The sequence below is a fragment of the Rhea pennata genome, chromosome 15 (genome assembly GCF_028389875.1).
Source record: "Rhea pennata isolate bPtePen1 chromosome 15, bPtePen1.pri, whole genome shotgun sequence".
Lineage (NCBI taxonomy): Eukaryota > Metazoa > Chordata > Aves > Rheiformes > Rheidae > Rhea > Rhea pennata.
Window position 1 is genome coordinate 2906620 of NC_084677.1, and position 12624 is coordinate 2919243.

A 12624-nucleotide genomic window follows, 5' to 3' on the forward strand; every position below is an offset into this window, starting at 1 on the left:
AAGAACCTGCTCTGGATCTATTCATAACATATTGCCAGACACTTCCCTAGTAAGGAAACTCTACTATATATCCTCAAAACGTCATAAACACTTGCAAAATAGTGTTATGGAGTTCTCAAGAGCAGAATGAGACACAGAGCTCCATTAATGAGGCAAGGTATTTTCTATTGCTTGTGGAAACATCATAGTTTGACTCAGGTATTTCATAACTTGATATTCTGAATTCTTTCGTTTAGTAAAATTTAAAGGTCAAAGAACATCTTTTAATGATCTATTCTGGCCATCTGCTTGTCATCTCTTACAGAGAATTTTCCCTGTACTGACCCCTATACCACTGGGCTAGCATGTCTTTCAAAATGCATCTAATCTTGATTTAAAAGCCCCAACAGACAATTAATTGTTAAAGAAATTTGCAAAAGTTATGTTAAATATCTTTGCCAAGAAAGTTTGCATTCTCCTTTCATTTTGAAGTTTGAAAATGTAAAAATCAAAATCCGTTTGTTCTGATTTCTGACTTTCCACAAAAAAATGCAGAGAAAAGTTGCCTTAAATCTTTAGCAGTAAAAAGGCCTTGTGCTTTATCTTTGGAACTCTCTGCCTCTAATGAACATGGCTAATAACAGAAAATGTCATCACAGGATCTCCCCGTGCCCAGATTTTTGCAAGAACTTTTCTGCTTTCCCCTCTCCTCTTCTTCACAATTCACCACCCTCAGTACTCCTCCTTCAGCAAGGAGCTCTCTGTAAAGAGTTATCCCATTTTGTCTTGGATGCGTGGGTGGCAGAGAGAACATGGGATCTTTGCCTGAATCATGATGATGTATTATCTGCCTGACAAGAGTATAATGTTACTTCTTTCTTTTTTTCTTTCTTTCTTTCTTTTTTTTTTCCTTTTTTTTTTTTAAAAAGAATAATATATTTTTTCCTTTTAAAGAGAGGAAATCCTGCATGTGATTACTAAGGACACTAAGGAGAAAACTCTCGAGGAAGATGAGAAAACATTCTCAAAACAGCAAAGATAATATGCTCTTAAAAAAAAAAAGAAAAGAAAAGAAAGAAAGAAAGAAAAAAAAAGACTTGCAGGCTTTGCATTAGAATGACTTATAAGGAGAAGCCAAAAAAAACTAATCTTAAAGGTCACCAAGCTGTAAGGCAGCCATCTCTAATGAGAGGAGGAGACACGAGGTACCCAAATTAGTATTATGCTTTTTCTTTAGAGAAGACTGCAAGAGAAAAGGCAAGGAAAAAAAAATCCTACCCTCTGGTTCACATCAGATACGAGAGGGGAGAAGAAAATAAACTCCAAACCAAACACACCTGAATTTGAAATGCGAGAGTATCAAGCCCCCACTTACAAAGGCAAAACTATGAACAGGGAAAGGAAGAAAGAAAAGCTTGTTAACAAGGTGCCCGCAATTCTCCAAGGTGACCAAACTGCAAGAATTCAGGTGTAGGTGAGTCGAGCAAAACCCTATCTCAGCAGTGTTATCCTAGGGGGTATAACTGTAGGGATCCTACACAGGAAGGAAGGAAAGGATTTTCAAATAATTTCATAACCAATTAAAACATCTAGATGATTACCGTAAGCAGTTTTAAGATATCATCTAACCTTTAAGCATACTTAATGGTATTTACTCTTGAATACCTCTTGGTTTATATAACATTTTAATACAAACACTCTACGAAAGTTGGACAAGCTACTTGGTAAGAGAACACCACCATTTCATGTTATGTATGTAGTTGTACCTACCCATGTACTTAAGGTGCACATGTATTATAATATACAGTTACAAAGCTCCACTATTTCTAAGATGAGAAATTTGTTACTACATAAGGTATTGGAAATATATAGTAACCCAAATCTAATAATCAGAATGATACAGTATACCTCTGACAGATTCGTTCTGCAAAAACCTTAGTCTTTCAACCACTTGGCTCAATTTACTCCCAAGTGATTTCTTCTAACAAGCAGTAGCAATGATTCTTTCCACTGGGAATATAACTGGCTTATAAACGCCAATAAACTTTCCAGTCCCTGCGTTATGTTTTGTTTGAAATGGACTCTGCCAGCTTGTGGGGCAGTGTATTCTCATTTGGCTGGCCCACTACACTACAAATCAAAAATACCATCTGCAGGAAAACGTGTTTATTGTAAAAAGATTAGGTTTAGTAATTAAGTACAACCCAAAGCATAAGGGTTCATTATTCATATTGCACAAACTTTAAAATCTTGCAACTTCTTGATCACATCCTGAACAGCATGCAGCTGTAATGTTCTTTTTACTGTAACTCTATGCAATTCCCTTCTTAAGGAGGACAGAAAAGTCTTGAAAAGGACTTTCCCTCCTTTGATGTTTGCAGCATGTTGAAAGCTTACCTTTGGTCAAAAGTTAACCACAGAAAATGTCAATCCAAACAAGTGGATGCTAAGCGACCCTGAAAACAGCTAAGGATTTTGAGGCCAAAAACCTCATCTTGCAGGCTCCCACAAGGCCTGCATTACAACACAGAGCAATTTCTTCCCTCTGTTTCCTTTAAACATCTTATTAAATTATTTCTTATTGACCCAAGGCATGCAAACATGTATGTAAGTCCATTCAAAATCTGTAATGCTACCATGTTTCCTTCGGGAAAAAAAATATACGTTACAGATACAGTTGCACCTACATCCAAACAAATTCAAATATTACACTTTAGATTAAGCTAACAGAGCTAACTGAACTGTTTTAAATATTTCCAAGGAGGAAGCTTTCAGGTGAATGCTACACAAAAAAACTACACAGGTGGTCTTTTAAAGAGTAAGACTAGTGAAGCAGTCAAGGCTCAAAGAAACAGATTCAGGAAATCAGTTCCAGCACCTAATTGTCAGACCTACGAAAGCTACAACTCAGTAAGAAGGCTGAGAGTGCAGCCTCTTATGAGGAAGCATAGAAATGAGTATTATTCTTGGTTACTGAGAGCACTGTATCTCAGTTGACCTCCCATGAAAGAGAACCAGCCAAGATACAAAGATCTTCCTGTACAACTTCTTTACAGCCATTGCTACCTTACTGCCTTGGTTCTTCCAGGCAGCAACTGGACCCGTTAAGAAGTTTACCATTGGCAGAAATGATTGCCAGAATCAAGCCCACAGCAAAACGTTTCTCACCTGTGATTCATATACCATTAAAGGAGATCTGCTTTCAAAAATAACCTGGAGTACTAATCTCCCAGCCTCATGTGCTGAAACACACATGCAAAATATACCTTCCAGCAGGAACAGACAATGCCGAAAGCAACGGCTAGTGAAAAAAGTTTTCGTATACATACTTTTTTTACGGGGCTGAGATGGTGACGTGGATTGTGAAGTGGTTCCATTAGTGCCACCTTCATCTTCCTCCTTAGCATCTACTTTTATTTCAGGTTTCTTTTCTTCTATTTCCATTGGCTCCTGTTTCATTTCTGTTCCATCTGCTTCTTCTTTTGTTTGTGAAGATCCTTGTAAATCCTCCTCCACCTTAAGAAAAGATGCAAGAAGACATGCCATTACATCTATGTCTCAATCTTCAGTCATTCCAAATATTAGTTTGAGATTGAAAAAGCACTCTCCATCCATGGCTTTCCTCAGGACAGTTACTTTCCAGTAACTACCCTCTTCTCGCCACCTTAACTCACCATTTCAGACACATCATTAAGTGCTTTTATATCTATCACTGCTTTCAGTTAAACTGTATAGAATCTCATTTACCTCAGTCTTAGCTTCCACTTGTGTCTCACTAGTCTCTGGCTCAGTTTCTTCATTTTTAACTTCTGATTTGCTTTCTAGCATTGGTGCATCTGGTCCTAGTTGCTGGGAATTCGTATCAGCACTAGCAACTGAGGCAGGGGTGGGGACCCTGTTATCAATACTAGCTGCTGCCTGGGATAGCTGTTGTAAAAACAGTACAAAAGAAAGACACTGCATATATAGAAATATTTTCCTTTACTAAAAAAGAACAGCACAAAAAAAAAAAAAAGACATGAGATGATATTCTAAAACAGTGCAGAACATGGATATAGGAGCTCACTGTAGCCAAGTTTCTATATACCACATTTTGTAACACTCTGCTTTACAGAGGAGAAGCCAAGGAAGAATTCTGTCCCAAAGAGGCTGCTTTTACAGAGAAAACACCTGCCCAGTAAAAGACTGTACATTCAACAATTCAACGTGTGCATTGCTCTGACAAAAAAGAAAAAAAAATAGCAAAAAAAAGCATTCAAGTTTCATGTTCAGAAAAGACCAATTCCGATTAAGGTCAAATACACGTTAATGGGCCAAATATAGATATAAGCCTATTTTGCCTAATCTTTCCACACATTGCTGTTCTTTTTACTTTGAGCAGTGCAAAGTCATTCAGCATGCTCCCCTCCTTCAAACACTGAACATCTGAATAGACACATTTTTACATAGGTATACATAACTTTTTTTTTTTTTAATCTTTTGTTCTGAAGTAGAAACTAGGATTTACAGCCATAAACAGTATGGGCTCTATAAATTCACAGCACTGCTGTACAAAGGAAGGATTCCTGTGGAATGCTTATTTCACCACATGGAAAAATGCAACTAGCTGGTACTTACTGGAGTGCCAGGTGGCTGTGCCTGCACAGATGTTGGCTGCTGCTGAGATGGCTGTGGGGTTGGCACAGACTGGGGTTGAACTGGGGTCTGAGGCTGCGGTGTCACTTGAGCCTGTGCTGCAGTCTGCCCCGTCGGTGTACTCTGCGTCTGTGTCGCGTTGGGAACAGAACCTGGTGTAGGTGTAGGGGTCTGTCCCGAAGACGAGACGGGTGTCGATGGCTGAGTAGGTGCTGCTGGCTGGGGAGGAGTCATTCCAGGTGGTGTCTGGTGCTGAATAGGTGGCATGCCAGCTGCAGTGGACACTGGAGGTGCAGTCTGATGTAGAGGTGGCTGGGTCACGGGTGGACATGACAACTGACCACTCTGTGGTCCTAGCATGTTGATGGAGTTAGGAAGAGCAGCACTGGGAACCTGCCCCTGCTGGAGCGAGAGAGATTCTCTTACATACACATCACTCCTCAAACTGTGGGAATCACACTTGTCCTCTAAATCACAGCACTGACATCTTTTAAAACAGTACTACTTTGAAAGTCTAAACATGCAATCATCTAAAAGCGAATGAGTGCTGCTATTGCAAATGATTTTGTTTTCTTTAATAGTTGTAATGAGCCTTGCTCCTACAGCTAGCTGTAGCTTGCACATCATTTTACATTAATTTTACTGCCACAGAAGAGAGAGAATCCTTAGGACCTCCTCAGTAACAGAGAAACCTGCGGGCAAACAATCTCTAAATCATGCTATTGGCTGGGAGAAGTTTGGACATTACACAGAAAATGGTTTCAAGCTATTTCAGATTTTAGGCTGAAATTCCAGGGCAGCCCTTCTCTGGAAACCACTCCAGTGCATTTAACATCTGTCCCAATGAAATGCACAGCAGGATACTTAAATTTTCTCTTTTCTTCCTTTTTCTTTCTTTCTTTCTTTTTTTCCTTTCTTAAAAAAAAAAAAAAAAATCTGATCACACTACTCTGCTCCAAGTATTTAATTCTGGATCTTTCAGAGCAGCAACTACAAAGTATTCTGGAAGTGCTCAAACTTTATGTTATACATTTTACTAAGAATTGAATCAGATAACTAGCAATAAGAACAGAATAATATTCTACCTCAGATGTATATATCATTTCTGCTTTAATACAGACGTGCATCTTGCTCTTAAGAGTCTAAATCAATTAGTAATTTCCTGCATATAAGATTTCAAACTTAAAACATGCTTCTATGTTGCCTATTTATAGTCAGTTTTAATGAACTAACTGCATTAGGAAAATCTTTTCCACCATGAAGGTGGTCAAACAACAGACCAGAGGCCTAAGAAGTTGTAAAAGGCCCATCCTAGAGATACCCAAAATTTAACTTTTCAGAGCCCTAGGTAACCTTCCTTGGTTGTCCCTCCTTTAAGCATGGAGTTGGACTAGAGAATGGTACAGGTCCCAAGCAAACTAAATTACTCTGAGCTCAGAAACAAGTCCCTCACTGTGGAAAGCCAAATACTTTGGCATCAGAAACAACTGTGACTTCACTGACCACTGTTGTAACAAAAAAATAAACAAACAAACAAAAAAAATCAACCTTTTGGAAAACAAGTTTCTGTTCAGAAGTTGAAAGATGAAAAGAAACTTAGAATGGTTTTCCCTATCTACTTTACTGTGACTCTTGATTTAAAGGTAGCTACTAAAGTCCACACACACACACACTCAGAAAGAACATGTGCTCAGAAGTGTCCCATGAACTAATTTGATATTCTCCCTTAAAATTCTCAGCGTGTATTTTTTTTAGAATTTTTTTAATCAGGAATTACAGGTGAGCACAACCCCCAGTTAATGCATGTACATAGGATACATAAGAGCTCGTAGAGAAGGCAGATGTAACCTCAAAGTCAAGGATGACTACAATAAACAATGGATATAAGCACACTGAAACCATAATTAAAAAAAATAGACTAAGATAATCTAGAGTAAATAACCCAGCTATTAGAATACATCTTACCTGCGTTACCCCTGCCTGGGCTGTTGATTGACCCATGCCCACGTTGTTCACATTCATAGCCCCACTGGATGCTGGAAACTGATTCTGAGACAGGAATTGGTTCTGGGTAGGAGCCTGACCCATCATATTATTGGAATGAGCTCCCATCATGTTCTGTGGCTGAGGCATTCGGGAAGGAGACATTGCCATCTAAAAATTCACATCCAAATTAAAGATATTAATATTTTTTATTATAGTGTAGCCACATAAAGGAAAATGCTCTCAAAGTAAGTGGCCATAAGATATGGCCAAAACTAAGAGGAAGACTTGCTTCAATAAACTGAATGGAACTGGGCACGTACACAGAACATTAACGTTTGTTCCATGGCGTTCATGACAGAAGCTTTTTTTTTTTTTTTAAAAAAAAAAAAAGCAATAGTATTAAAGCTCTATTAAAAATGCTAAATTTTGTTTTGCTTTCTGAGCTAACAGAGATAATCCAGTAAAAACAAAAATATTTTCATTTTTTCTAAAGAATAAAACCAAGTTTTCACAGAAGAACAGAGAAAGTTTATATACTGGAAAGATACAGTTCTTGAAAGAACTATGCTTTTTGTCAGATAACATTTCATCTGTGACATCTACCTCGCTGAAGATGGTCTATTTTTTTTTTAATAAAAAAACATGTAAATAGTGAAAACAATCACCTCAATAGGAGTCTGGCAGACTCGGTGCATTTCCATGAAATTATCCTACAATTTACAGAACTGCTTTATGATGTGGCCTTTTCAGAAGAGTGTCAACTCTGCTAAATGTAATGCACTCATTTTTTAGAGGAATTTGGTAACTAGAAATACGAACCGCAGGAACAGCGCCCATGTTATTCATCTGTACAGGGTGGTTCATTGGAGAAGCTGCGCGGGGTCCCATGGGTGCTTGTGGCATCTGTACATTCCCTATGGACATGGGGTTAAACTGATTCATTCCTGCAAATGCACCCCCAAAACAACTCATTAGGAACAAGTCACCATGATTTATGTATGTATACTCTACAATAAAATTCACTTTTATTATGAGTAAAATCCAACTCTCCTATACTTCATTTTTTCTCTTTAACTCGGTTCAAATTATTTGGTTTAAGAGACAAATCAGGAAGCAAAAAAATATTTAGAGGAATATCAGTCAGGGTAAAACATAATTTACAGTGTCTAAAACACACGCAAGATGAACAGTGTGGATGATCTGTAACAACAGGATGCTATTTGTATATAGTACCTTAGGGTGTTAGCCCTGAAACAGCAACATCTTACTCAGGCTTCACTGAAACGCTTGAAGTAAATAAGATACAAATATTTATTTGCTTACATGAAAGCAAGTTCTACTCTCAAATCAGGACAGAAACAAGCAATATGCTTAAAAAGATGTTGGGCCTTTCCTTCAGAAAATTTCTTCCCTAGAAAAAATTATTAGATATTTTTTCCAACAAGAATAAATGTATAAATAAATATTTACAGAGATGTACTTGCCAACTACTTTTTATCTTACCTAAATGAACCAAAAAGGTTCAGGATACAACTGCCCCAGGAAATTTCAACATAAAATTTTAACTTACTACTAATATTCTATCAAGAAATAAAATAAAATAAAAAAAAAAAAATGGCTACTTCTTTCTGGGAAAGCTGAAGCACCTAGAAGCCATCAGTTCATATTTTTCAGAAAAATGCCTCCATGAGGCCACAGCAGTCTAAATCAGTGATGGCAAGACTGCAGTGCTATGAACAAGCTATGCCTTTTTAAATGCACTTTGTAGCAAGTTTTCAGCTACAGGTATATTTTTGGCTAATAAGCTGATAAAAACGTGCTGAACTCCCGCTCCCAAAAGTTAATTAAGTTTCTAAATGACAGATCATTCACAGAATTCTTACTTGTTTTCTCCTCTTTTCAAAGGACTGAGTTACTTCCTAATTGCTAACAAAATACTTAGTACATACTGTTAATTAAGACAGCACAGAAAACAGCAAAGAACGATGGTGAAAAAAGGGAGATCCAGGAGTTAACTCCCCCCCCCGACTCCTGCCTCAAACTCTGAAAGAAAAATAGATCAGCTTTTCCCCTAAATACGTATTTTGAATCCACAAATTGCAATGAGACACAAAAATATAGATACCTTGAGAAACCTGCATACGACTCATAGGCACGTTTGGCATGGACATAGGTCCGTCTGCAAAAGAAGCAGAAGAATGGACAGAGGAAAAAAATTAACATAAAAAAAGAAAAACTAAATCCTCCCACTTTTTACTTCTGTTTTCCTCGGCCCCTCTCATCCTCATAAAGAAGTACTTACTGGGAGGCCTCACGGGCTGTGCCTGGCCCATGGCAGCAGCCACCTGGGGGATACCAGGGGGCTGAGGTCCTGGGGTCTGTAAGGCTGGCTGGTTTCCCAAAATCCCTTGTTTATGTAGACGAGACCTCCTTTTCTCTTCTAGTTCCTTCTGTATCTTATAGATTTTTTCTGCTAATAAGTGGTAATATTCATCCTAAAAAAAAAAACAAAAAAACAAAAAAAACTCAGTATCAAGTATAAGAAAAACATCAGCAGAACTTGTGCAGTCTATCAGAATACTGCCCTTCCCTTTAATTAAATAAATGTGCGCACCAGTCTATTTGAACAAGAATCACTTCTTTTCACAGTTCAGTTAAGCTGAGACAGAATCATCACTGCTTTAACATAGGTAAGAAAAAAATAAAGCTTCTAGAAAAAAAAAAAGACTTGGCTTTATGACTATCCACTATATCTATTCTGAATAGATTAGCAGGAAAAGGAGAAAATTGCAGGTTCTCTATCGCTTGGACAAAAACCAACAGGAAGTTGCAATTTACTTTCTAGGTGTCACTGATTTTTAAATCATATTTTCATAATAATAATTTTTACTAATCCAGAGACATAAGAAAGAAGTCACCAGCAATACAATTATGCCAAATAAACTTCAGGAGACAGACGTTAAGGGCAGATCAATTTTTACAAAAAGAAAAGAAATCACTCTTTGTCTGCAGAACTTATCTACCAATACAGGGCCATTTCAAGAAATCTAAAAACAAACGGAGAAAATTAGTGAAAAATAGTCCATAGGCCCAGATAACTACACACCACCTCTGTGCATGACAAAAAGTCCACTTTATTCAGACCAAAATGATAACAGATCAAACAAGGCAGAGTATACAACAAGGGAGCCAAATTTGCTTGTCAACAATTGCTGGACACATATCCGCCAAGTGCATGAAATTATGTGTGCCTGCTAACAGCAACGGAACTCACAAAACCCCAAAGACTACATTTGTTTTGTGAGATAACCTCTGATATTAAAACTACTCAGTGCTACATGGACCACAGGCTGAGCGATGTCTGTCCCACAATCATTTTCTCCTCATCAAACTGGCACTCCTGATCTAAAAAACTTATTATTACAGTAGGATCCACTGCATGTTAGAAAACTGAGATGAGACAGGTATCTCTCACCAATCTTGTTAACGAAGTCCGGTGTTGTAATATGAAACTTCAGTTTTGCGAGCTCCTTATTTCCCCCCAACTATCTCAAAAATCCATTACTGAAGATGCTTTCTGCTGTCCAGAAGAATTTAAAAGCACTACAGCCCCTTCCCTTTTTCTGCTCAAGGGCTTCACCTATAACCTCCTACTTGTAGATATAAGATGACTGGCATGTGCTATTTCCACATTGCAAAGATTACTGTACATGTATACAAGGAGCACATACTGCATAAAACTCTGCCAAACTGTTTTCTATTGCCACTTAAACTAATCCATTTCTCAGCATCATGAAGCAGAACTGATGCTTCCCAAAAAGGAGGACATAATTTCACGAAACATTGTTTATAGTGTCTTAAGTACTCCTTTCTCCCACGTTCACTGCTTGGAGCCAAGTATGTCAGATGAATTCCCATAAAAAAGACTTTTGGCAAGAAGGCTCACGCAGCTGCTTGAATGGACAAGATACCTCTGGGTATGTGTCTGACCTACAGGTCAGAAGATATTTAATTTTATAACCAGTTGTTTACTAGTCTCATTCTTACTGACAAAGTATACAGATGAAGAAATCCTAGGTATGTCTATGAAATACTCATTTCCTCTCTAAAGCTGTCAGGGTGATCACACAGAAGTCTTTCTTGCTGAACAGCCTCTAGGTAGCCAGAAGGAGATCCCAATACTTTCACTGACACAGCAACACAATTGCAAGTAGGGCTACAGTGTAGCCTGTAGGCCTGTAGGAAATGAAACTTAAAATATCTCTTTAGCTCTTCTGGGAATGGACCTGTGAAGAACAGACTCAGTGAAGTATTGCTGTCTTATTGGATGATTATCACCTAGAATGCAGTTAACTAGTCTCTTTTGATAGCGTTAGCTTATTTAAGAATTGACCTCATGACTCTGGTCTGTTAGATCTTCACTAGCTATTAGTATTGGTACTCCAAACACTGTTTTTAGCTGATGAAAACACTTTTAGAGAGTGGTCCCTTTGGAGTAGAAGTACCACAGTGACATAATGAAACAGTATGCTCAATGTGTCAATCAACAGGGCTTTGATCCCTCCGAGTAACAGAAATTTGAGCTGCCACCTCATTGCATGTGGAGAAAAATTAACAAACAAGAAGAGGTAACTCTGTCTTGTCTCCCATTCATAAGGACAAACACAGGTAATTTAATTTCTTACAATTTTGTAGCTTGAAACAGCTGTTTGTCTTAGCCAAATCACTCTCAGTGCTGCTGAGCAAAAGAGAAATTACTCCAAAAGCATTAGTAAGAGGTAGGCAACATAATGGAACCAAGTCCCAGAGGAAACTTTCAAGAGCACATACTTTAAGGAAATTTTCAAACTATTATTTACATAAATAGATTTCAAAAAGGAAGAGAAAAAGTCAGCCAGGGAAGCATCAAGGACCATGATCTGTGCTCCAGTTCCCAAATATGTCCACCAAACTTTCAGAGGGAGCTCAAGCAGGGCTGGACTACGTGGTTGTGTTTTCACAGAGCCAAAGGAGGTGAATTAGCTTCAAGTGACATTAATCACATAGTACTGCGCTATACAAACACTGTTATAGCAGAAAGCATGACCTTCTTCAACAACAAAACAGTGATATAATTCTTTGTGGTTTTCATTATGCTCTTCAGATGTGTGATACCACAGTTCTTTAAAGTATGCCCAATACTTGGACTGAAGCAACATACCCTGCTGTTAGCAGATTCATACATATCTCCTTCCACTTTCCTGGCATAAGCGACCAAGTTCTCCATGCGGCGATCCTTCAGTGCTGCTGGATCAGGAGTGGGGAAGATGGCTTGGACACTATAGGAAAGGAAAAAAGAGGAATAAAGATATTCTTCAGAAAAAAAGTTTAAAAATGTTATCCAGCTTTAGAATATTCATTCCACATTTCTTTATAGGTCAGAAATAAATAGACCATATCAAAACTGTTTAAAATAATCCCTATCAAAGTATTCTGAACAAAATTAAAGCAAATTTAATGATGAAAATACATGAGATTTGACAGGCTAGAGACTAAATATCTCTATTTACTACAGCACAGCAAGTTTATTAGCAATACAAACTGTCTGCCTCATCCCTTAATGTGATAGAGTAATGAACTGGAGATAACAGCACATCCTCAACAGGCTAGTGCCAGGGAACCACTACTGATAACACAACTTTCTCATCAACAATATCTGATGTCAGACGCAAGACATTTTGATACATGTATTTAATGTTTTCCAACCAGTTACAGGAAAACCCACTGCTTAAGCTATAGTTAAGAACCAACTTTTCAACCAAAACAATGGCAGTGTTGTAGTTCTACTGCTGTAAATACTCAAGAGTATTTGACCTTAGCGTATACTTACAGTTTATGCACTAGATGATTGCGCAGGTCCTGAGTGACATGTTCATGCCATGCTTTCCTCACCCCAGTACTAGAAGGAGGTGCAGCTGTTGGCATTGAGCTGAGGTTTCCAACATTGCCAGAATTTGTGCCATCATTCATTAGTGGGCTGTAATA

At 38.0% G+C, this 12624-nt stretch overlaps 1 protein-coding gene across 6 annotated transcripts in view; it reads right to left on the reverse strand.

Moving 5' to 3' along the window:
- CREBBP (CREB binding protein) overlaps window positions 1-12624 on the reverse strand; it is a 99965-nt gene that overhangs the window by 30693 nt on the left and 56648 nt on the right. For 3 of the 6 annotated variants that reach the window (XM_062588723.1, XM_062588722.1, XM_062588719.1), the window contains 9 exons: window positions 12470-12616; window positions 11801-11918; window positions 8903-9095; window positions 8726-8779; window positions 7420-7544; window positions 6580-6768; window positions 4597-5016; window positions 3727-3906; window positions 3309-3495 (listed from right to left, as the gene is read on the reverse strand). In XM_062588723.1, coding sequence (XP_062444707.1) covers window positions 3309-3495; window positions 3727-3906; window positions 4597-5016; window positions 6580-6768; window positions 7420-7544; window positions 8726-8779; window positions 8903-9095; window positions 11801-11918; window positions 12470-12616 — 1613 coding nt within the window. The remainder of the gene's footprint in view (window positions 1-3308; window positions 3496-3726; window positions 3907-4596; window positions 5017-6579; window positions 6769-7419; window positions 7545-8725; window positions 8780-8902; window positions 9096-11800; window positions 11919-12469; window positions 12617-12624) is intronic. The other 3 variants (XM_062588721.1, XM_062588720.1, XM_062588724.1) reach the window with 3 other exon arrangements.